This window comes from Mustela erminea, chromosome 16 (assembly GCF_009829155.1).
Source record: "Mustela erminea isolate mMusErm1 chromosome 16, mMusErm1.Pri, whole genome shotgun sequence".
NCBI lineage: Eukaryota > Metazoa > Chordata > Mammalia > Carnivora > Mustelidae > Mustela > Mustela erminea.
In genome coordinates, this window is record NC_045629.1 from 18,538,854 (window position 1) to 18,563,596 (window position 24,743).

Here is a 24,743-nt window from a genome sequence, read left to right on the forward strand (position 1 = left end):
TAAGCAATGACACTTGGGTTGCAATATAAGAAATTTTTTTTTCTTAAAAAAAAGTTGTATTTCACATTACTCCTCTTATTCCTCTCTGTTAAGTCACAACCACCAAAATAAGCCTAAAGTACAGATGCTCCTCAAATGGACCCTGCAGTTTAATTTACTTCTCATAGTCAACTAATATAGGAACAGAAGAACTTGAAAGCAGGCTTCTATTTTCTAGTTGAGGAACTTGATCTCACTCTCTGGTATTCCAAAATTTTATACTTTTTCCAACTGAGGTATAAGAAAATTGTGTGTCTTTTAAACTATCCAATATCCTTACATTTTAAATTTGTTTCTCAAAGTATATTACAAGTATGCAAAAATGGGGGTTTTCAAATTTCATAAAGCCAAAGATTTTCTATGTTAACAACAAAAGAAAGATATAGTAGAGAACTCTTATTTTTTTAAGTAAGCTCCATGCCCAGCATAGAAACCATGAAGCAAAGAACTCTTAATAATATATGGTGCAAATGGTTATGTTTATGGCAAAATATAAAGGCAAAAGCAAACTAGTTAAAAATGAGTGAAATTGTTAGTGCTACACAAATACAGAGGTGGAGAATGAGTGAACTCTAGAATGCTTAGTGGGCATTTAGGTAGTCTCCAGCTTTGTAGGTTATTTATTTATTTTTTTTTAAGATTTTTATTTATTTATTTGACACAGAGAGAGACATCACAAGTAGGTGGAACAGCTTGCAGAGAGAGAGGGGGAAGCAGGCTCCCTGCAGAGCAGAGAGCCCAATGCAGGGCTCAATCCCAGGACCCTGAGATTTTGACCGAAGTTGAAGGCAGAGGTGTTTTGTTTTTTTTTTAAGATTTTATTTATTTGACAGACAGAGTACCACAAGTAGGCATAAAGGCGGGCAGAGAGAGAGGTGAGGAAGGAGGCTCCCCTCTGAGCAGAGAGCCCGATGTGGGGCTCGATCTCAGGACTCTGGAATCATGAACCCGAGCCGAAGGCAGAGGCTTTAACCCACTGAGCCACCCAGGCGCCCCTGAAGGCAGAGGTTTAACTCTGAGCCACCCAGGTGCCCCTGACTTTGTAGGTTATTAAGAGTAGTTCTTCCTCCCCTGAAAAAAGCTACAGAGTGGTTCTAATGTATCACTGCGAATATTCTAAATAACCTGAGAAAAGAACTGAACTGCAAATGAAATACACAGTAATTTTAAATAAACATTCATTTCAGTGGTAAGTATCCATTAATAAAAATCCAACAGAATTTCCTCTTGGAACGTTTCTGGCATAGGTAACTGACAAAAAGAGACAGACAAAATTTAAAATTAGAGATGTGGTCTCAATGGTTCCTTTTCAGGCCACAGCCTTGGAATCAGCTTATTACCAATCCCCTACCTCAGAGATCTGTAAATAGCCCATGTGAGGGACTTGATTCTCTACTTCTTGTAGTAGCCTCTGCTTGAACCTGACTTACAGCCTCTTTAACTATTAATCTTCAACACCAGGACCGATGAGGAAATGTCCTGCAGTAACCACACACAATTCTAGTCTATCTTCAGAAGCATTATAGACAAAGGTTTTGCCAGGCAGATGCGGAAAAGTAAAACTTGGTTCAAGAAACAAAGGGAGCAAAGAAGAGAATTTTGAATGATTAAGTCCAGAGATTAAGCAAAACTTTCAAACATTCACTTCAACAGATGACACTTATTGAGTCTCACTATATGTCAGGAACTAAAATAGACCCTGAAGATTCAAATAAAATGTAATTCTTAGGAGACAGGTACAAACAGATCATTATAATACAATCAGGTAAGTATAATGATAGGTATACTCAGTTCACTGATTATTTGGTATTAAATGAGAAAACATGCAAAGCATAACACAGACAGCCTAATATAAATCAGGCAGTCAATGGTTTTAGTTCCTCTATTAGATCAAAAAGTTTTGTAATTGTTTCCAGACTGCTATTGTGATGCTTTCCTTTGGTCATTCCTGGAAAGGATCATAGTCCCACATATCACAGTATCATTCACAATGAAACACTGGAAACAGTCAAAGTAAGCTTTCAACAAGAAAAGAATGGCTAAGAAAATTATGGTCTATCCACCTGATGGAAGTAATATGCAGCTATTAGGAACTGATATAAACAAGAAACCTATGATGCCTCATATATATAATAAAATGCACATGAGTAGCAGGGAAGTATTGTAATTACAATCAGGCCAAAACATGTATGTATGAGACAAATACTTAAAAATCATAGGTGATGTTTCCGATTTCTATAGTTTCTAAACCTTTTACATTATTAAAAATATTCTGAATATGTATTAAATACTTTATAGGCTGTACTCCCTTTAAGCATAATCATTTACATTTTATGTAACTTATGTAGTCTTAAATTTTAAGAATCAAGGTTTTTAAAATTCCTGTATCTCATATCAAAAGTTCCATCACACATTTACACAAAAAAAATATATACTAATATTTAGAACTACATTCTTCCTTACATCAAAAAAAACAAAAACAAAAACACACCCAGAAATGCATCAGAACAATGGATGAATAATATTAAAATGATAAAACAGAATACTATGCAGTAATGAAAATGAATGACAGTTGAACCCATCAACATGAATAAATCTGAAAACCTGTTGCATAAAAGCAGCAAATCACAGAGAATATATATAGCATAATTTTCAATTTCCATTTTCATAAAGTTCAAACACAAGCAAAACTCAACATTATAAATTAATATAGCTATACAAGTTTTAACTAAATTTGTCATCTACATCTGCATTTATCTCTACATAAAGACCTGCAAAGAAACTTATATTTTAAGCAAAAGAACTTTAAAATACCTTTCCAAATATAAGGAATAAGAATATTAATAGTCTAGTTAAATTGGGAAATATTTCTGTTCTAATGTAGATATAACCATATGTTTGTTAGGGTGGATTTGTAAAAAGAGAAGTATGTTCCAATTATTGGAGGACATGGTTATATGTGTTTTGGGTGATATAGTTTGATTCTTTGACTACAGGATAATAATGATTTGCCACATGAATATGTCCTAAACAAAAGAGGTAAGGGGCACCTGGCTGGCTAAGTCAGAGGACATGGGACTCTTGACCTTAGGATCAAGAGTAGGAGCCCTATATCAGGCGTAGAGATTACCTGAAAAAATGAAATTTAAAAAAAGATAAAACCCTGCTACAAATATTAGAAAAGACTGTATTTTGAAAAGTAAAATAATTTTCTAACAATGACCCATTTCAAATGGTTGTTATAGTCAAAAGAATTTTAATTATTCTGCAAATGACAGCTGAAATTCTAATAATAACAAACATTAGCTAATTACTTAATAGGTACCAGGCCCTTTGCTAACTGCTTTATGTACATGATTTCATTTGATCCTAACAACCCTGAGATTATAATACCCACTTTACTAATGAAGACACTAAAACTTAGAAGTCACACAGGGAGTAAGTGGTAGAACCAAAACTGGATCTCAGATGTTCTTACTTCAGAGCTCTAAACCACTCCCTAATAAGGTTAAATTGAGACAGGAAACATTTGAAAAAACTCTAATGGTTCTACCGAGAGATAATTCACATAAAACTCATTTTAAGTGTACAACTGAATGGTTGTCAGTATATTCACAGCATTGTGGAACCATCACCAAACACTTTTAGAACATTTTCATCACCCCGAAAAGAAACTCAAACCCATTAGTAGTCACTCTCATTTCCTCCCCTTACCCTAACTCCCAGCCCTAGGAAATACTGATTTACTCTGTCTCTGTAGGTAAGCCTATTCTGTGACATTTCATTTAAATGGTCTATTGTGACTGGTTTGTCTCATGGAGCGCAATTTTTCAAGGTTCATGCATGATATAGCATGTACTGATACTTCATTCCTTTTTATTGCCAAATAATACTTCATTGTATCCAAATACTAAATCTTACTTATCCAATCACCAGTTGATGGAAATTTGGGGTTGTTTCCACTCTTGACTATTATGAATAATGCTATTATGACCCATTTGTGTACAAGTTTTGCATGGACAGGTTTCATTTCTCTTGGGTATACACCTAAGAGTAGAACTGCTGGGTTGTAACCTGTTAAATATGAGGAACTGCCAGACTGTTTTCCCAAGTGGCTGTACCATTTCACATTCCTACCAGCAGTATGAGGGTTCCAATATCTCTATATCTCCTTGCCAACAGTTCTTATCTGCCTTTTTGATTATAGCCATTCTAGTGAATGTGAGGTACTATGTCATTATGGTTTTGATTTACATTTCTCTGATGGTTAATAATGCTGAGTATCTAAACATCAGTTTATGTACTTAATGACTGTATATTTTCTTTGGAGAAATATCTATTCAGATATCTTGCCCATTTTAAAATCAGGTTATTTGGCATTTTACTGATGAGTTCTTTATATATATTTTTAAACACTGTATGTATTTATTTATTTGAGGAAGAGAGAGTACACAGCAGGGGAGAGGAGCAGAGGGAGGAGAAGCATATCCTCCAAGGGAGGAGCAGGGAGCCTGATGCAGGGCTCAATCCCAGGCCCCTGGAATCATGCCCTGGGATCATGGCCAGAGCCAAAGACAGACACTTAACTGAGCCACCAAGGTGCCCCAAATTCTTTATATTTTAGATACAAATCTATTATCAGATACATAATTTGCAAATTTTCCTCACTCTGTGGGCTGTCTTTTCACTTTCCTTTTTTTTTTTTTTTTTTTTAGAGAAAGCATGAGAGAGAGCAGAGGAGATACAGAGAATCTTAAGCAGGCTCCTCATCCAGTGTAGAGCCTAACATTGGGCTTGATCTCACAACCTGGAGATCATGACCTGAGCTGAAATCAAGAGTCAGACGGTTAACCAACTGAGCCACCCAGGTGTCCATCTTTTCACTTTCATGATGGTGTCCTTTACAGCACAAAAGTTTGTTTCTTACTTATCTACTTTTCTCTTCTGTTGCTTGTACTTTTGGTGTCATATCTAAGAAGGCTTTGCCAAATCCAAAGTCAAGAAATTTTATGCCTATGGTCTTTTTCTAAAAGTTTTCTAGTTGTAACTCATCTAGGTGGTGGATAAATTTGAGCTAATTTTTTATTTGGTGTGAGGTACAAGTCAAAACTTCATTCTTTTGTATGTAAATATCCAGTTGTCCCAGCACCATTTGTTGAAAAAACAATTCTTTCCACATTAAACTGTCTTAACATTAGAGCTAACATTTAAAAAAAAATTGAAAACAGAAACATTTAACTATTTAGTAAATAATCAAGAGTCATCCCCATAACCACCCACCATGTACCCCTCCCCCACAAAAAACAAAGGAGGGAACTTCATTCAGTTGCACGAAATGCACGAAAGTGCTTATTTACCCTAATTACTGAGAACGTCATTAATCAATCATCACACTAACTTTTATAAAACCATTAACTGATATCAATATAATTCAGGATGTAGAATAAAGCTAAAATGGAAAGTAAAAAGAAAGGGATGCCAAAATAAGAGAGGGGAGGATGCTCAGAGAGAAATTTATAGCTTAAAATGCTTTATTAGAACACAGAAGTTTATAAACAAGAATCTAAGCTTCTACATAAAGAACCTATAAATAAAAGGGCAAATTAAACCCAAAGCAAGCAAAAAGAAGGAAAAAATAAATGTAAAAGCAGAAATCAATGAAACTGAAGTCAGAGAAAACCTGTGGAAACAAATGCTGTTTCTTTGAAAAGATCAGTAAAACTGATAAACCATTAGCTGGATTGCTCAGCAAAAGAAGAGAGGCACAAATTGCCCATACCAGAATTGAAGAGCTACAGACCTTTCAGATATTAAATGGACAGCAAGGGAATATTACGAACAATTTTAGCCAATAAAATTGGATGAAATGGAAAGACTTCTTGAAAGACAAAACTAACAAAACTAACAAAGCTTACTCAAAAAAAAAAAAAAAAGACACAAATCTTAAGAGGATTCTATTAAATGAATTAAATTCATAGCTAAAAACTGTCCAGCAAAGATAACTCCAAGCACAGATGGCTTCTCTGGTGAATTCTACCAGTTAAGAAAGAAATTACTGTATCAAAGTATTACAAATCTACCAGAAAACAGAAGAGAAGCAAACACTTCCCAACTCCATTTTATGAAGCCAACATTATCCTGATTAAGTAGTCATTATAAGAAAACTACATATCAGGGACGCCTGGGTGGCTCAGTTGGTTAAGCGGCTGCCTTCGGCTCAGGTCATGAACCCAGCGTCCTGGGATCGAGTCCCACATCGGGCTCCTTGCTTGGCGGGGAGCCTGCTTCTCCCTCTGCCTCTGCCTGCCACTCTGTCTGCCTGTGCTTGCTCTCGCTTCTCTCTCTATGACAAATAAATAAATAAAATCTTTAAAAAAAAAAAAAAAGAAAACTACATATCATTATGTCCCATGAACACAGATGCAAAACTCTCAACAAAATATGTCTGAATTTGAATCCAGACATGCATAGTTGGTTCAACATCCAAGAATCAATCAGTGTAATTCACCCTAACCATAAACTAAACAGAAAAACCATAAGATCATTTCAATAGATGCAGGAAAAGAACACCTGATAAAATTCAACATCCATTCAAAATATAAACTCTCAGTACACTATCAACAGAATGGAATGTCCTCAACCTGATAAAAGGGCATTTCTGGAAAACCTACAGGCTGAATTGCTTTCAGGAACAAGACAAGGATGTCTGCTCTCACCACACCTATTCAGCAATAAACTTATAGCCACTGCAATAAGGCAAGTGAGAGAAATACAAGGCATACTGACTAAAAAGGAAGAAATAAAACTGTCTTGTCTTTGCAAAAGACATGCTGACCTACATAGACAATTCCACACAATCTGCTACTAGAATATGTGCATATAAAAAGGTCACAGGATATGAGGTCTTGGCTCTGGGTGGCTCAGTTAGTTGAGTATCCGCATTCAGCTTGGGTCATCATCTCAGGGTCCGGGGACTGAGCCCCGCATCAGGCTCTCTGCTTGGTGGCAAGTCAGCTTCTCCCTCTCCCTCTCACTCTGTGACCTCTCTCTGTGCTCTCTCAAATGAATGAATAAAATCTTCTAAAAAAAATAAAAAATTAAAAACCAATCTTCTCTTTTTTTTAAAGGTTTTACTTATTTATTTGTCAGAGAGAACACAAGAAGGAGGGAACAGCAGGCAGAGAGAGAGGCAAGTGGAGGGAGAAGCAGGATCCCCACCGACCAAGGAGCCCAATGCGGCCCTCAATCCCAGGGTCCTGAGATCATGACCCGAGCAGAAGGCAGACACCCAGTGGATTGAGCCACCCAGGCATCCCTAAAAACCAATCTTATTTTCTATACTAGCAAAGAACAAAAGGAGTTGGAATTAAAAAAAAAAAAAATTTTATTTATTTGAGAGAGAGAAAGAGCAAGAGAGAGAGAGAGAGCAGGGGTGGGGAAGGGCAAAGAGAGAGGGAGAGAAAATACTAAACAGACTCGGCGCTGAGTGCAGAGGCCAACATGGGGCTCAATCTCACTACCCTGAGCTGACTGACAACCTGAGCCAAAGCTAAGGGTCCAATGCTTAACTGACTGCACCACTGAGGCACCCCAGGAAATTGGAATTTTAAAAAAGCATCTTTTACAACAGCATTCCCAAAACATGAAATATTTAGGTATAACTCTAAGAAAGGATATGTAGAACTATATGCTGAAAATTATAAAATTTTGATCAGAGAAATTAAAGAACACTTAAATAAATGGAAAAAATACAGTATTTTCATGAATCAGAAGATTCGATGTAAAAATATCTTCACCTTCAATTTGATCCTCAGAGTCCATAAATCACAATAAAAATCCCAGCAGACTTTTTTGCAGAAACTGTCAAGATGATTCTAAAATTTATATGAATAAGCAAAGCACGTAGAATCCCAAAAAATTTTTTTGGAAAAGAATAAATGAAGTTTGCAACTGACATGGATAGAGCTAGAGAGAGTTTTGTGCTAAACGAAGTAAGGTAAAGAACAATGAATACCATTTGATTTTACTCAAGTGGAATTTAAGAAACAAAACAAATGAGCAAAGGGTAGAAAAAGGGTGGGGAAAGCAAGAGAGGCAAACCAAGAAACAGAGCCTTAACTGTAGAGAGTAAACTAATGGCTACCAGAAGGGAGGTAGGTGGGGGAATGAGTCAGATAGGTGATGGGGATTAAGGAGTGCACTTGTGATGAGCACCAAGTGTTGCATGGAAGTGTGGAATCACTATATTGCATACCTGAAACTAATATTACATCCACTATATGTTAACTAACTGGAATTTAAATAAAAACTTTAAAAAATAGAAAAGAATAGATGGAAGACTCATAATAACTGATATCAAGAATTACTATATGGATACTTTCATCAAGACAAGTTATTGGTGAAAGGAGAGACATACATCAACAAATGAGAAAAAAATCTCTAAAAATAAATCCACACATATACAGTCAATTGATTTTTTAAAATAATTTTAATGATGCTATATTTCCCATATACTTCACCCTTTTCAACTGTATGATCCATGGTCAACTGATTTTTTTTTTTTTAAGATTTTATTTATTTATTTAACAGAGAGAGATCACAAGTAGGCAGAGAGGCAGATAGAGAGAGAGAGAGGAGGAAGCAGGCTCCTGCTGAGCAGAGAGCCTGATGCGGGACTCAATCCCAGGACCCTGAGATCATGACCCGAGCCGAAGGCAGCGGCTTAACCCACTGAGCCACCCAGGCACCCCTGGTCAACTGATTTTTGATGATTTTTGATGAATAAACAATGCTGGGACAATTGGATATCCATACATTAAAAAATGAACCTCAACTCATACCTTGCAACATATTAAAAAAATCAACTTGAAATAGATCATAAGCCTAATATAAAACCTAAAGCTATAAAACTGATACAAGAAAACACAGAAGAAAATTTTGTCACCTTTGACTGGGCAAAGATTTTTTTGGACAGGACACAAAAAGTATAAAAGGAAAAAACTGTTAATAAGTTATCAAAATTAGAAATCTCTGATCTTCAGAAGATACTGTTAAGAGAATGAAAAGCCAAACTACAAACTGGGAGAAAATATTTGCAAAACACTTACCTGATAAATGATGTGTGTCAGAATATATAAAGAACTCTCAAAACTCAACTAAAAAGAAGATTCAAACCAATTTAAAAATGAGCAAAAGAAGGAGGAAGCAAATAAGCATATGAGCAGATGCTCAACATCATTAGATATTAGGGAAATGCAAATTAAAACCACCTAATAAAATAGTCTTAAAACAAAAACTGATACTACCAAGTACGGATAAGGAAGAGAGAAACTGGAACTCCAACACAGTAATAAGGAATATAAGAGTCCAGCTACTTTGGAAAATGGTTTCGAAGTTTCTTATAAAGATAAGCATGTATCTTACCATATGACTTACCATCTGACTCAGCAATCCCACTCCTAGGTGTTTACAAAAGGAAAGTGAAACATATGTCCACACACAAAGACCTATACACAAATGTTTACAGTGGCCTTATACATAGGAACTCAAAACTGAAAATCACCCAAATGTCCTTCAATCAGTTATAGATTTTCAAAAATATGATACATCCACACAATGGAATACGACTCAGCTATATGAGAAAATAAACTAATATAAGCAACCAGACAGACAAATCTCAAAAGCAGTAAGGTAGAACAGAAATTAGCAATTTTTTTCCTGTAATGGAGCAATACAGTAAATACTTTAGGTTTTCAGACCATATAGTTTCTGCCACAACTATTCAATTCTGCCATTGTAGTATGAAAACAGCTAGGTAAACATGAGTGTGGCTGTAATTTTGGGGTGGGTTGTTTGTTTTTTGGTGGTTTTTTTGCTGTTTTCTGAGAAAACTTTATATATACAGGTAGCAATTTCTTACTTTATATATATATATAAAAAAATTTATATATAACAACAACATTATATATACAGGCCTGATATGGTACCTGGGGAAGTAGTTTGCCAACCCCTGGGCTAAATCCAAGAAGCCAGACACAAAAGGTTATATTCATCCATTTATATGGTGATATGGAAAAGGCAAAAACATAAAGAGACAAAAAAAAATCAGTGGTTGTCAAGTCAAGGCCTAGGGGTAGGAGTAAGGGATTACTTAGAAAGAGGCACAGGGCAACTTTTTGGAACGATGGCAATACTCTATATCTTGATTGTGGTGGTAGCTACATGGCCATATATGTTTGTCAATATTCACATATCTTTGTATCTACAAAGGGTGAATTTTACTGTATGCAAATTATGCTTCAAGAATCCTGTCTTAGGGAGGGAGGAAGGTAGAGAGGAAGGAAGGGAGGGAGGGAGGGAAGAAGGGAGGATAAGGTAAGATCAAGGAAGAAAGGAAGGAAACCAGTCAGCCAGTCATTCTTTGGTCCCTGATTCAAATAAAATGAAAGAAAACAAAAAATTCTTTTGAGACAATCAAAAATCAAGTAATTAAAACACTGACTGGGTATTTGGTGATGTTTTAAAAATTATTTTTCATATTTTTCATATGTGATAATCACATTATAGGTTTTTTAAAAAAACCTATAGAGATACACATTGAAATTCTTACAGATGAAATTATATTATATCTGGGATTTATTTTAAAATAGTCCAGTGAGGGGAATAGAAGTATTGATAATTTTTGAAGCTGAGTGGGTAAATAGGGGTTCATTATATTATTCTGCTACTTTTATGTATGTTTGAACATTTCTACAACAGCAAAGTTGGTTGGTTTTTTTGAAGAAAGAAAAAAAAGGTGTGTAAGAGATACAAACCATAAATAGTGATTATGCAGTTAATGTATACAGAGGTTAGGTAGGTGAAAAAAGGAGAAAAGCTACAGTGATAAAGTCTGGGGCCAAAATCATTCACATCAACTCTGAAAAAACATTTGAGGTAAACACACACACTGCTCATCATTCTCTTAAGACCATAAAACTGAGGATACAGTTGTATACTTTCACATATCTTTATAAACAATGCATACACAATGTGGAAAGAAGTTAGATATAAAATGAGCAATTTCTTAAAATCCATAAAACACTGAGGTATATAATAAGAGCCAAAACACAACAACAACAACAAAAATACTGTACTTTCTGGTTCTGGTATAGTCACTACTATTATAACCAAATCTGTTTCTAATTTCAAATTCTGTCTTTAGTTATTAAGAACTATATACAGAATTTAATGAGAAAATAGCAGCAAGAAAGTAATAGGAGACTTTTTAGTAATATTATAGCAGAAAAAACAGCTGATGATTTCAGAAAAATCTGTTTTGACTAGGCAAAGAAGAACTGCTGAAGAAGAACATATACAAAAAACTGCTGTTGGAAATAGCTTTAGAATATCTGACCTTCTTAATCTTACAACAGCCTAAGTGGGGATTATTATCTAAGAATAAAATCAGATATTAACTATACCCATGGTTTTCTTCATAATATTGTAGAATACTCCACCCTGCTGGAACATGTGAGGAAGCCCCTTTGCATAAGACCACACATCTTCTCCTGTAAAATAAAAACAGATATAGTATTAGCAACAAACAAAAGAGTTCAACCCAAGGTTGCTTAATGATTAACCTCAAACAGAGATTGCAGAGCAGATCTAAATGAGTGACAGTGCTTGGTGTAATATAAAGAGATGATACGGAGTGATGAGACTGTGACAAACTAGAAAATCCATGGCCCATCAAAGGTGGCAGCCACTACCAAGTGCTGTCATGAAGAGTATAGGCCCAATATTTTAAGACCATACGGCTTTTCAGAAGCCAGAAACCTCAGTTTTTCATGTGAAGTCTCCCAATTTTTAAGTGTAGGAACTAATTAAAAAATGTCTTTAAAACTACATGAGTCAATACTGGGCATATTAAACAAAATATATCTGAAGACACCAACTCAAAGGAAAGTAGTTCATAACCTTGAACTAGAGGAACAGAGAAGGTTATTGAAAGATACTTATTTTTAACAAGTAGAACACAGAAATGTGTATTCTTTATTTGTTTAAACCAAATAAAAAATAGATGAAAGGGTCTAGGGAGAAAAGTAAATAGGTAGACTAAAGATAAGTATTTAATGTTGTATTGTGTTATTCCAAAGTTGACTTTCTTAAAAAGAAATTTAGGGGGAAAATGCCTTGTTAAGAGATTCAGAATAACCTTTAGAAGTCTACAAAATGTCCACAAGCAAATGACCATTTCACAAAAAAATTTTTTAAGAACATCCTTGGCAGTGACTATTTCAATAAGAAGTTTCAAATAAAAAGACCGATAGTCACTGTTCAAAAAAATTAGTGAAGAAAAGAAGAACATAAAAATTAGTTAATTTTGAGGGTGCTGGGTGGCACAGTTGGTTAAGCATCAGACTCTTGGTTTCGGTTCAGGTTATGGCATTGTGGGGTCAAGCCCTGCATCAGGCTCCACACTCAGCTCAGCATGATGCCTGCTGGGGATTCTCTTTCTCTCCCCCAAACGAATTTTTTTTTAAGATCTATTTATTTATCTTTTTAACAGAGAGAGCACAAGCAGGGGGGATGGCAGGCAGAGGAAGAGGAAGAAGCAAGCTCCCAATTGAGCAGGGAGCCCAATGCGGGGTTCAGTCACAGGACCCCAGGATCATGACCTGAGCTGAAGGCAGATGCTTAACGGATGGAGCCACCCAGGTGCCCCAATAAATGATTTTTTAAAAAATTACTTTTGGTTTGTGGAATGATTGTTTTTGTTTCTTTATACTTTCATTATTTTCTAATCTGATAGTGATAATACTATATTTACAGTCAGGACTTTTTTTTAGTTAATCTTAACAAAGAAAGATCAATTTTTATTTTTCATACTAGAAAATTTTACTGGATCTCACGTTTGAATGAAGGTTACTAATGATGTGGCTTAATCATTATATACATGCAATCTCTCAGAGCTCTAACCCCTTCCCACATTTATAAACAGGAATACAAATTTGCACAGCAGTTGGCTAAAGTTTACAATACTCAATATATCAGTTTAAAGTTTGCAAATTTTAAAAGCCTTGGCCCTTAAAGTTTCAGTTAACTAGAACATTTACTTAAACACAAACACTTCATTCACTAATGATACAGTATCACTGGAATATGGCTAAATTTAAGGGTGGACATATGAATTTGATTTTAAATTTTGAATATTAGTAAAGCCTCCAAATACAAAATGTTAACAACTTGCAGTGTAAGTTCTGACTGTTGGACTTATGATTACATTTCATATGGATAACTACTTCTTTTTTTTTTTTAAATATTTTATTTATTTATTTGACAGACAGAGATCACAAGTAGGCAGAGAGGCAGGCAGAGAGAGAGAGGAGGAAGCAGGCTTCCCGCTGAGCAGAGAGCCCGATATGGGGCTCGATCCCAGGACCCTGGGATCATGACCTGGGACGAAGGCAGAGGCTTTAACCCACTGAGCCACCCAGGCGCCCCGGGATAACTATTCCTATGGCAATAACCTTTCATTTATTTATCAGTGTTACCTTAAATGTACTAAGTATTTTATAAAATACTCAGAATATAATTTATTTGGAAAACACATAAAAATTATATAGTAGTGGAGCGCCTGGGTGGCTCAGTTGGTTAAACCTCTGCCTTTAGCTCAGGTCATGATCCTGGGGTCCTGGGATCAAGTCCCTCATTGGGCTCCTTGGTCAGCAAGGAGTTGGCTTCTCCCTCTCCCTCTGCCTGCTACTCCCCCTGCTTGTCTCTCTCTGTCAAATAAATAAATAAAAGCTTTAAAAAAATTATTTGGTAGCACTTAAATTTTTTTTGGTAAAAGTCTGAATAGGTCTCCAAATAGTGAATTCTCCTGAACTGACCACCATTAAATACTAGTTAAAAAAATGACATTTCCTACCTTACTACTCCTTATTTAAGCAGGCAGAACTTCTTAAAGTAGAACTCTGCTGGAGTGTATCAACCTTGTTTTCATTCTATCCCTCTAAGGATCCTTTTTAAAAAATTATTCCTAAAGATCCCTTTAAAACATTTTGCTGAGCAGCCTCCTCCATGGCACTTGAGTACTACAGATAGACAGATATACTGTTTATCTATTTATGTACTACAGTATATCAGAGTTTTACTCATTAAATAAAGATTTTGTTTACCCTCTCTCAAGAACTTCACCCCCCTTCAAAAGCAGTATGTGGCCTCTTTGAGTATGCATGCTCTGTTGCTTTAAGGGAAGGATAAATAAATTGAAACCTCTATTATCTACCCAGCTTTGAGCAGGCACTTTACATAGTTTAGTTTTTCATCACAATGAAGTTCTATTTTACAGAAAAGGAAACAAACTAAGCAATTTTCCCAAGATCGAACAGCTTGTAAGTGGTAGAGACAGGGCTTGAATCCAAAGCTTAAGCCATCCCTTTCCACTGATACTAAACCTTTACCAGAGGTCAAATTGTGTTACAACATATATGACAGAACTATCCAGTTTTTTCTTACAGAAACACATGGCATGTAAAGACGATGTGGGATACACACACATACACACACACACACATAATGGAATACTGTGCAGCCATCAAAAAACAAAATCTTGCCATTTGCAATTAAGTGGATGGAACTAGAGGCTATTATGCTAAGTGAAATAAGTCAATCAGAGAAAGACAATTACTATATGATCTCACTGACATGAAGAATTTGAGAGGCAAGGTGGGGAGTCATGGGGGAAGGGAGGGAAAAATGAAAAAAGATGGGACCAGGGAGAAAGATAAACCCTAAGAGACTCTTAATCTCAGGAAACAAATTGAGGGTTGCTGGAGGGGTGGGGTGGGAGAGATAGGGTGGCTGGGTGATGGATATTGGGGAGGGTATGTGCTATGGTGAGTGCTGTGAATTGTGTATGACTGGTGATTCACAGACCTACAGCCCTGAAACAAGTAATACATTATACATTAACTTAAAAAAAAAAAAAAAGGAAAGAAAGAAAAAGAAATCCATGGTATCAACAACTGGTGGGGGAAAAAAATAGACAAATTATTTCCTTTGGTATACAAATACTTCCACTAAGTCATGTTTGTTGGTAACAGAACCAAAAAAAAGAGATTAGAGATCAGGAAGCAGGAACTGTTACACTCTGCACAAGTGCCCAATCAGCGCCATACTGCTCTCCATTGCATTTGCCCTCATCAGGTCTATAATTACCTGGTTCAGGCCTGTCTCCTGCCTGCAATACCGCCATCAGCTCCTAACTAGCTTTCTCTCCAATCCTGTTCTCCTTAAATATCTCCTCCTTCTGAGTTATACCTTTAATGGTTCCCCAAAACCATACCATAAAGTGCAAGTTCCTTTTTCATGGCAGATAAAGGCACTCAAAGAGTCATCCTTGCATTCTCTCCTATCTCACATCTCTCACTGCACCGTAACTTCACTTTTACAAAGCAACACCACCAAACTGGCTGGTTCCCAAAGGTCAATAATTGCTATATATTCTTTAAAACTCAATTCAGGTGTCACTTCCTCTTGGATTCTTCAGAGAGGCAGATAAGTAGACAACTGCCTTGCTACTCCTATACAGGAGATGAGCACCACAGCCCTCACTGCCCTGCAGATTAATTTACTGTGCTTTTCTGCTTCCCCTTCTAGACTGGCTTCTTGAAGTCAGGAAAAGGTCAGTGGTCTATGTGACTTCTATTCCCAGGGCCTGACACAGTGCTAGGTAGAACAGCGCTCTCAACATGCACTGAAAGACTATAAATGAATGAACAGCATAAATGAGGTTTTTTCCTTTTAACAGCACCTAAAAGAAGTTCAGAAAAACTTAAAAGAAGCTGCACAATGGTAACTGTTCTTCAGTATTAATATGAATAAAATACAACTAATGGAACCATCTATACCTCTTCATGATTCTAATAAAAAAAAAAATGACAGCAAAAATGAAAGGGAAGGGCGCCTAGGTGGCTCAGTGGGTTAAAGCCTCTGCCTTCGGCTCAAGTCATGATCTCAGGGTACTGGGATCGAGCGCCGCATCGGGCTCTCTGCTCAGCAGGGAGCCTGCTTCCTCCCCCTCTCTCTGCCTGCCTCTTTGCCTACTAGTGATCTCTGTCAAATAAATAAATAAAATCTTAAAAAAATGAAAGGGAAGACTTTCAGTTACAAGTTTCCAGTTTATCAAATGTTATGAGGATGTAATATACACCATGTACATATTAACTATAGTTAGTAATACTATATTGTATATTTGAAAGTTACTAAAAGAGTAGACCTTACCAAAAAAAAGGAAAGAATTATTTTCTACCATTCCATTAGAAAGCAAACTCGAAGAGAACAGGAATATCTTGGTAAAGCATCTAGCAAATATTATATTAACTCATATTTTTGTTAGTCCCCAATTAATTTTACTTTATAATTCATCTGTTTCTTCACAGTAAACAATAAAGTATTTATATCCAACACACTGTGTATAGATATAAATGTAGAAAGTATATACCACCATCATCAATAACTTCTGTTCACATTTCATCTTCCTCAAATCCTTCCTCCTGAAAGTCTTTAGTTCTCCTACCTAAATAGTAGTTATAAATGGCAGTAGTATTACAGATGGTTTTTCTTACGCTTTATCTGACTTGTTTCCTCTTGAAGAGGTAATTTTTAACTTTCAAAAAGTATGTTAAAGTGAAACACTTTTTAAAATATCACATTTTTCTAGCTTTTACTATTACTAATAAAACCATGGTGTTAAAGTGGGCTTAAAAGCTCATCATTCCAAATTTCTTAGTGAATTTTTAAAAAGCCAATTTGAAGTTTTTACTTTGAAATTTATGAAGTGAGCAAATTTTAAAATCTAACATCTATATGAAATAAAGATGTTTTTAGTGAGGTATAATTGACAGACATTACATTAGTTTCAGGTGTACAACAGCGAGCGATTTGACAACTCTATAGATTATGCTATGCACACAACAAGTGTAGCTCCATCTGTCACCATACAACACTATTACAATACCATTGACTATATTCCCTATACTGTACCTTTCATTCCCATGACATTCATTCCATAACTGGAAGCTGTACCTCCCACTCCTCTTCATCCATTCTGCTCACTCCTCCCAACCCCATGACCATCAGTTTGTTTTCTGAATTTATGGGTCTGTTTCTGCTTTTTTGTTTTTTAGATTCCACATATAAATAAAATCATAAGGTATTTTTTTTTTGTCTGACTTATTTTACTAAGCATAATACCCTGTAGGTCCATCCTTGTTTTCACAAATGGTAAGATCTCATTCTTTTTCTATGGCTGAGTAATGAAATGAAATTATCTTTTTAGGGGCATCTGGCTGGCTCAGCTGAAAAAGCACTGCAACTCTTGATCTTGGGGTTGTGAGTCTGAACCCAGAGTTGGTTGGTAGAGAGTACTAAATAAATAAACTTAAAAAAGAAAGAAGAAATACATTTTTAAAGACTCTCCCCCCAAAATACCTAAAATTAACTCTGAACTCAAGTATCTATGACCATAAAATAAACTGGCCAAAATATAAATTTAAAGTACAGACATGGGACTATTTCTACTAGAAATAATCCTAAAGCTACTGGTTAGCTGAAAGAATTGTTGCCATATCTCCTCCCTTCCTGCAGATCCTCCCATCTAAAAATGTATCTGCCTTATCAACAGTCAAAACCATTTCTAAGAAAGGCATGGCTGTTCCTCTCCTTAGACTGAGTCCCTGAAGTGTAACCAACCCATACAACTTTTAGTGTCATCGTTAGCATTAAAAGATGCATACATCATACATATACAGGCACGCAAACCTGTATGTAAATGTTTACACACACACACACACAGAGTATGATTTTCTCTAGGAAATAAAAATGTTAAAGACAATGATCATATTTTACTTCATATATGTTTGAATTCTTTGAATATTTAAAAATAATATAATCCTGTAATTGAAAAAATATGAAGAAAAATAAAAGGTGCCAAAGTAGTTGAGTACAAAAAGGAACAGAGTCAATGTTTATACTATATGATAGTATAGTATATGTGCTGCTGAAGCGAGCACCAAAGTATGATAGTATAAATTCATGTGTAACATACATTTATCTTAAGATATATCTATATGCATTTTTTAGGAAGATAAATGATATATAAAAATCAAGTTTCTCAACTCCTGAAAGGCTGCTAACCTTACAGTGAAGTGGGGTAAATATCACAAGCAATTCAATTCTGTTAAAGCAACGCCAAGCTGACAGACTCTTTTTCACAAATTTGTCTTTATCTTTGGAAAAAGAAAATTAACTCGAAACTTAGTGGAATACACTACTAAGAAAAAAGAAACTAGCTTAGTACTTATGATCAATGATATGTCATGCCTACCACAAAGAAAATCCACCTAAAAACGGTCTACGATGGGGTACCTGGGTGGCTCGGTGGGTTAAAGCCTCTGCCTTTGGCTCAGGTCATAATCCCAGGGTCCTGGGATCAAGCCCCGAATTGGGCTTTCTGCTTTGCAGGGAACCTGCTTCCCCCCTCTCTGTCTCTGCCTGCTTCTCTACCTACTTGTGATCTCTGTCTGTCAAATAAACAAATAAAATCTTTTAAAAAAAAAATCTACGAGAAAATTTAATAAGATATTTTGTAATGCCAAAGTCAGTCACATATAAATAATGAAGATGACAGTCTGCAAAAATTGCTCAATAGTCTGCATAAAGTAGATTAAAATGTGAAATATTACAGGTAGAACATTATTTCATTTTAAACTACCATCATATATTCAAAGTGACTAGTTTCATGAATGGTTCATACTGAGCAAAGGACTGATGCATTTGTTGATCCAAATAAATAATAATTACAATGCCCTCAGTTGAGATCCTGCAGGTAAGTTTCTGGAGGGCAAGATCTATGTCGCATTCATCTTTGTATCTCCAGCACAATCTCTAGCTCTGCATTCATTCATTCATTCATTCAACAATTTATTTGACATCTAATAAGTGCCAGGCCCTACACTAACATATCAGCAGCTTAGCTCATATCTGGTAATTCACAAAGTAATTTCTGCATTTTGAATTTGCCATCTTCTAAATAAGCCCTGTCATTTTCCTTTTTCCAGCCCTCTCCAAACTAAACATAGATAGTTCTCCAGCACTCTTTACATAAGGTTGTATATGTGTGCATGTGTTTGTGTGTGTGTGTGTATACACACAAATATACAAGCATATATATGTATATACACACATATATCCCCAAATGGACATTTTACCACCACATCACTTTTTATTAAGAATATCTTCTAGGGGTGCCTGGTTGGCTCAGGCGACTGGGCATCCCACTCTTTATTTAGGTTCAGGTCACAGTCTTGGGGTCATGGGACTGAGTCTGCATCGGGTTCTGTCCTGGGCATGGAGCCTGCTTGGGATTCTTTCTCCCTCTCCCTCTGGCCCTCCACACCCACTTGTGCTTTCTCTAAATTTAAAAAAAAAAAAAAAAAAAGATTATTTTCTACATAATTCAAATAGTTATAGAAAATCAGAAGGTTAAAAAAAATGAATGTTTACAGAGGTTACTAACACAGGCCAGGTACTCTCTTACTATTTTATAGCAGAAAATCTCTCAAGTGCTACAGTATGAAATTAATAAAACACTCTTTACGCTCAAATTTTGTTGGGAATAGATTTAAACAGATGTATGGGTTTAGAGTGGCAGCAACATAAATGTTGGAGGTAAAGAGGGAAGAGATCATAACAAGAAGACATTATCTTGTTGAACTCATTGCAGTCCAAAGTCTAGTATTCAGATATTCAGGTCCAGAAACCTCAACCTAAACTCAAAAAGTGAGTAATTATAAACCAGAACTATATTTTACTGATTTTCATTACAAAATATATTACTATACTGATCAGACTTTAAAGTACTGATCACAGTCTCGCTCTTGCCAATTTATTTATCTACAATGGAGAACATAGCCTTCTAAGTGAACATAATCTTTATCCGCACTCTCACCTGTCCCTCAATACTTTTATCAGGAAGTTAAATGAGTGCTTAGAATATATACTTGATGAATAAAGAATCACTGAATGATACAGTTCTTTCAGCCAGGCCATGGTGAGGACTGATGAAATATTCCCACCCTTAGAGATTACCTTTCTAGTTACCAGAATTTTCATGAACCCCAGATAATGTATCTTTTCCCTTTGTACAGCAGTGTGTAAACAGTGCCAAATTCTGCTTTTCAGTTCTTTTTCAATGTTCAATGCTGACCATCCATTCCATTTCTGCTGACATAGCCTTTCTTTAAACATGTTAATGTCATCTATTTAATCCAATCAAAAACATTTCAAAGTGCCTACAATTCGCTGGGCACTCTACTAGGTATCGAGCATCCAAGGTTAGAGAAGAGATGAGCTACATCCTCAACAGTTCGCCTTTTATTGCGGAAGACCTTCTCTTTCCTGTTTTTCACCTGGGAGAGCGCCAGTTTTTAAAGTACCTTCTGCATATACCTAATTTTAGCCATTCTCTAATGATGTTATTTAATTTTCAGAGTTCTAGGAGTATTTTAGTGTTGCCCTGGTACCAACTACAAAGGGTATTTTGTAGAGAAGAGGCAACTAAAGTCTTGGGGAGTTAAGCAGCTTGCCTGAACCACTAAGTTAGTAAGTAGTGGAGCCAAGATTTAAATTCTAGGTCTTTCTGACTCCAAAGATCACACGATCTTTCCTCTATTTCATGAAGTGTCTAAGAAACCAGAAACTGAGAGAGAGAAATATACAGTGCCTAATACATTTCTTGACATATCCCTCAATTCTATGGCTATGTCTGCCAAAATAAAATCAGCAATATCAGTATCAAGTTATAAATGTGTTCAGAGCTTTTAGATTGCCTATTAACTTCTAGGCCCACAAATTTAACAAGCCAGGAATAAATAATCTTCATTTTCGTAGGTCAAGGCCCAATTCACTGATATTTACTACTCTTAGAAAACAGAATCAAACCCAGATCACTTTTCCAGTTAAAAGCTCTAATCTCAGCAAAAATAAGGCTCTTCTAATATGTAATATAAATTTTAATTCTACTTTAAGCCTTAGTAAAGCATATTAAGAGTGATTTTAAAAACAAAGATTAAGCAAATAAACATGTTAAAAGTGCACTGTTGGAGCATATCCCAAATTATCTAAAATCATCATGTAATTTACATATTTGGTTGATATTTTTAATTTATGCTGAATTATTAAAAAGAAACACTTCTTAAGCAACCCCATTAACATCTACCTCTGTTTTATTTCTCATGAGTTTATAATAGCTCATTACAATCGATGGCATAGAGTCAGTAAGCATAGGAATTACTTAAACACAAATCCTAACATACAAATAAAAATGTGATGAACTGGAAAAGGAAGAGCAGGAAATGGAGGGCAGAGACTATTAGGTGGGAGTGCAGTGAGAATATAAACACCAGAAACTGCAATTCATCAAACAGGAAGTCCTGAAATCACATGACATGCAGGAAAAGAAAATTTTAAAAATAAATGAAAAGGGACAAAGTGGGCAAGCTCAATAGAGCCCGGGGAGGGGAGGGAATATTTTTAAAGGTTTTAAACAGAGGCATTATAAGGCTATAAAAAAAAAATCACAACAATAAATTATATTGAAATAATCTGGTGACAGTTAAGGGACTACTTTCACTTTCTTAAGTTATGTTGTCCTAAATATTTAATCAGTAGAGAATCATGCTAACATATATCCATTATCTGTTAAAAAAAACAAAACAAAACAAAACTGAAGAAAATAATCTCTTCCTAAACTTTATATATAATCAATTGATGACTAAATTTTTTTCCCACAAAGACAACAGAAAAACTCAATGCATTATATTCACAATTAAGAAATAACTATCTAGGTTAAAATGATCTTACCCATTAATGTTGCTAAAAGACACAAGGAGTACATTTCCTTGTCAGCTTGCTCCTGAAGTTCCTTAGATAGTTTACCAGTAACGGCAACCTCTTCTTGTCTCACAGTGTGGGCTGAGTGTGCTGCAGCAGACTGACCACCTTCTGCTTTACTTTTTAGAATCTCTATTGTAATTCTGTCACCATGCTGCAAAGGAACTGGCTCCTTTTCCATTCCTGCCTGGGGTGGCATTAACTCTTTAGGAGGAAAGCCATAGCGAATACACTGTAAATAGGGAGGAATGTTAAATTCTCTGGCTATGCTTTCTTGAAGTTCAAAAAAGGTTGTTGAAGACTTAAGTGTAACCATGGACTGTCGTCCATCATTAGTTGTTATTCGGATCTTTTTCTCCTTAGAAGTCGTTGGTGAATAGGGAGCCTTGGTAGGGGTAGCAGGTGCAGAGGATGGACCATCACGAATGGTACTAGGAGAAACAGTCCTGGGCTGACCTTTTTGTTCTTGTTTTAACTTCTCTGTTTTCCGTTTCTGCATTACAGCAGCCTGTTCCGTAATATTCTGTTGAATAGTTCTTTCAGTTTTACTCATGTTTAACTCCTCCTTGTGCAAAGTTTTCGTTTTCTGTCCAGTAAGAATAATTTTAGTTGGGAGCTGAGACTCCGACTCTTGTCCTTGTACATCTCCGACTCTTTGGGCATGAGCACCATCTATATTTACAGGAGTATAATCATCAGGATTCTTTTTGGCAGTCTGATGCAATATAGTATGGACAACTTTCTGAACCAGGATTTCACTCCCAAATTCACCTGGAAAGTGCTTGGTAACAAGTTTCATTGCAACATCATAAACATTACTATTCAAAGATGAATCACTTTCATACTGGAACCAATATACTGTTTCTCTGACCACTCTTCCACCCCATTCCAAAGTAATAGGAAAAGCTTCTGGTAGATTGTCATACTCTTTACCATCCCAAAAATGTTTGAATCCACAACCACATTTGCCACCAGTGGACCTAGAATTAGTTCTGTCCCCATCCAAATACACAATAGACCCATCTCCTCTGACCCTTCGCACAGAAGTGCCATGGCACCAATTACAAGCTGTCAGGTTACTCAACCCATAGTCTGGTACCAGAACATCTTTCACTGAATCATATGAGCAAACTAAATTGTTCAAGGGAAAGCTATAATTTTTGTCAGGCCTCAGCTGTCCATGAGTACTTTTTGCCAGGTTATACAGTTTCCCTCCTGGAGCCAACCACTCTGGAGGAACATGAAGTTCAGAAAGGGCACCACAGAGCAAACATTTGTGAAGGCGATTATCCATTACTGCTTTTTTAGCAGCTGCTGTGACTTCTTCAGGCTGAACTCCTATCACCCCAGTCCTCCTGTAGAAATACTGATGGACATCAGCAACCAAACTAGGATGGATACCATGTTTGTCCATAAAGACTTCTTCCATAGCAGCAACAAGCCTAAGCAAATACTTATCCTGCAAACTTCTGTCTCCTCCAATAACACAACCACCATCTTCCTCAAGTTTAATGTACTTTTTAATAAGGTCCTGAGGCACACCCCAAGCTTTAGGCAGCAAATTCATAGGCAATTTGGGCAAAGCAGCCCCTTTTATGCCTACCAAGGGGATATAATGGTTTCTACCAGAGCTACTCCATGCAATACAGATTGGTTTGTTCAAATGACCATCTCTCCCTGTGCACTTCTCTGCAGGGATGAGCCCAGGCAGAAAGGTGGCTGAATAATCACCAGAGCTTCTCATGCCACTGAGAGAATCTAGCAGAATAATAGGGCGATGTAATACATTGGCAAGGCCAAATATGTGGATGTTCCTCAAGCCTAAGGGAACACCTTCAGGTGGTACAAACAGAGGGTCACACTCATTGATAATGTCCTCCCATTCAGCGGCATCAATGAAGTCATGGAACAGGGCTTGATACTGGGCCAGGTGCTGCTGAAAGTGTTGTTTAAGATTCTCTCTCAAGGCGTGCCAGAAGAGCTCCCGGCCTACTAGAGCCCGGGACACAGCATGCACCAAGCAGTGTCCATCCCCATCCACGTGAACTGGAATGAGGCATTCCTGGCTTTTATTGGCCCGCTTGATGTCCTCCAGAGTGTCATGCAAATACAGGAGGCTTCCGGAGCGGTCCTTGCCGTAGCCCACCGTGTTAACGTGCTCAGGTTCGATGAGGAAGGCGCGGTCACCGAGTAAAGCGCAATCGAACAGTTCACCCTGGTTCATGTCCCGGAGAAGCTTAGCCCTGCCTGTCTGTTTATCCATTCCATAGCGAGCTAATATGGGCGACAACAATTTGCAGTGGTAGTTAGAAAGGCCCATCACCTTTACCAGTTCCGTGTTCTTCTTGGGTGCCCCTGTCACCCCGAGCAGCGCGTTCCGCAGCAGGTTGTGTAGCACTACGTCCGGGTCGGTCACCTCCTCCACCCCCAGCAGCTGTTGCTGCTCGTGCCGCTGTCCGCACTCGGTACACTCGATGCTGACAGAACCGGAGGCCGGGAAGAACAGACGCGCCTGGCACTTCGGATCCGGGCAGCTCCCGGAGAGGATTCTCCGGTCTCTCCGTTTCGAGAGCCCCCCCGGAGGAGCCGCCGCCGCCAGGGACGGCGGAGTCTGCGGAGCCTCAGGGGGAGGAGGTGGAGGCGGCAGCGGCGGCGGCGGCGGCGGCTGAGACATACCTCTCGGCTCTCGAGTCTCGCTCCGCGTCCCAAGCGACCCTCAAAGGCTCATAGCCCAGACCCCCCACCAGCCCGACTCTGTCCAGTTC

At 37.0% G+C, this 24,743-nt stretch overlaps 1 protein-coding gene across 1 annotated transcript in view; it reads right to left on the bottom strand.

Annotated features, from left to right (window-relative positions):
* Nucleotides 1–24,679, bottom strand: part of VCPIP1 (valosin containing protein interacting protein 1) — a 31,063-nt gene extending 6,384 nt beyond the window's left edge. Inside the window, exons 1-2 of the mRNA XM_032315883.1 lie at nt 21,949–24,679; nt 11,502–11,588 (exon numbers count right to left, since the gene is read on the bottom strand). Of these exons, the coding sequence (XP_032171774.1) occupies nt 11,502–11,588; nt 21,949–24,652 (2,791 nt within the window). The 5' untranslated portion in view covers nt 24,653–24,679. The remainder of the gene's footprint in view (nt 1–11,501; nt 11,589–21,948) is intronic.
* Nucleotides 24,680–24,743: the final 64 nt, after the last annotated feature.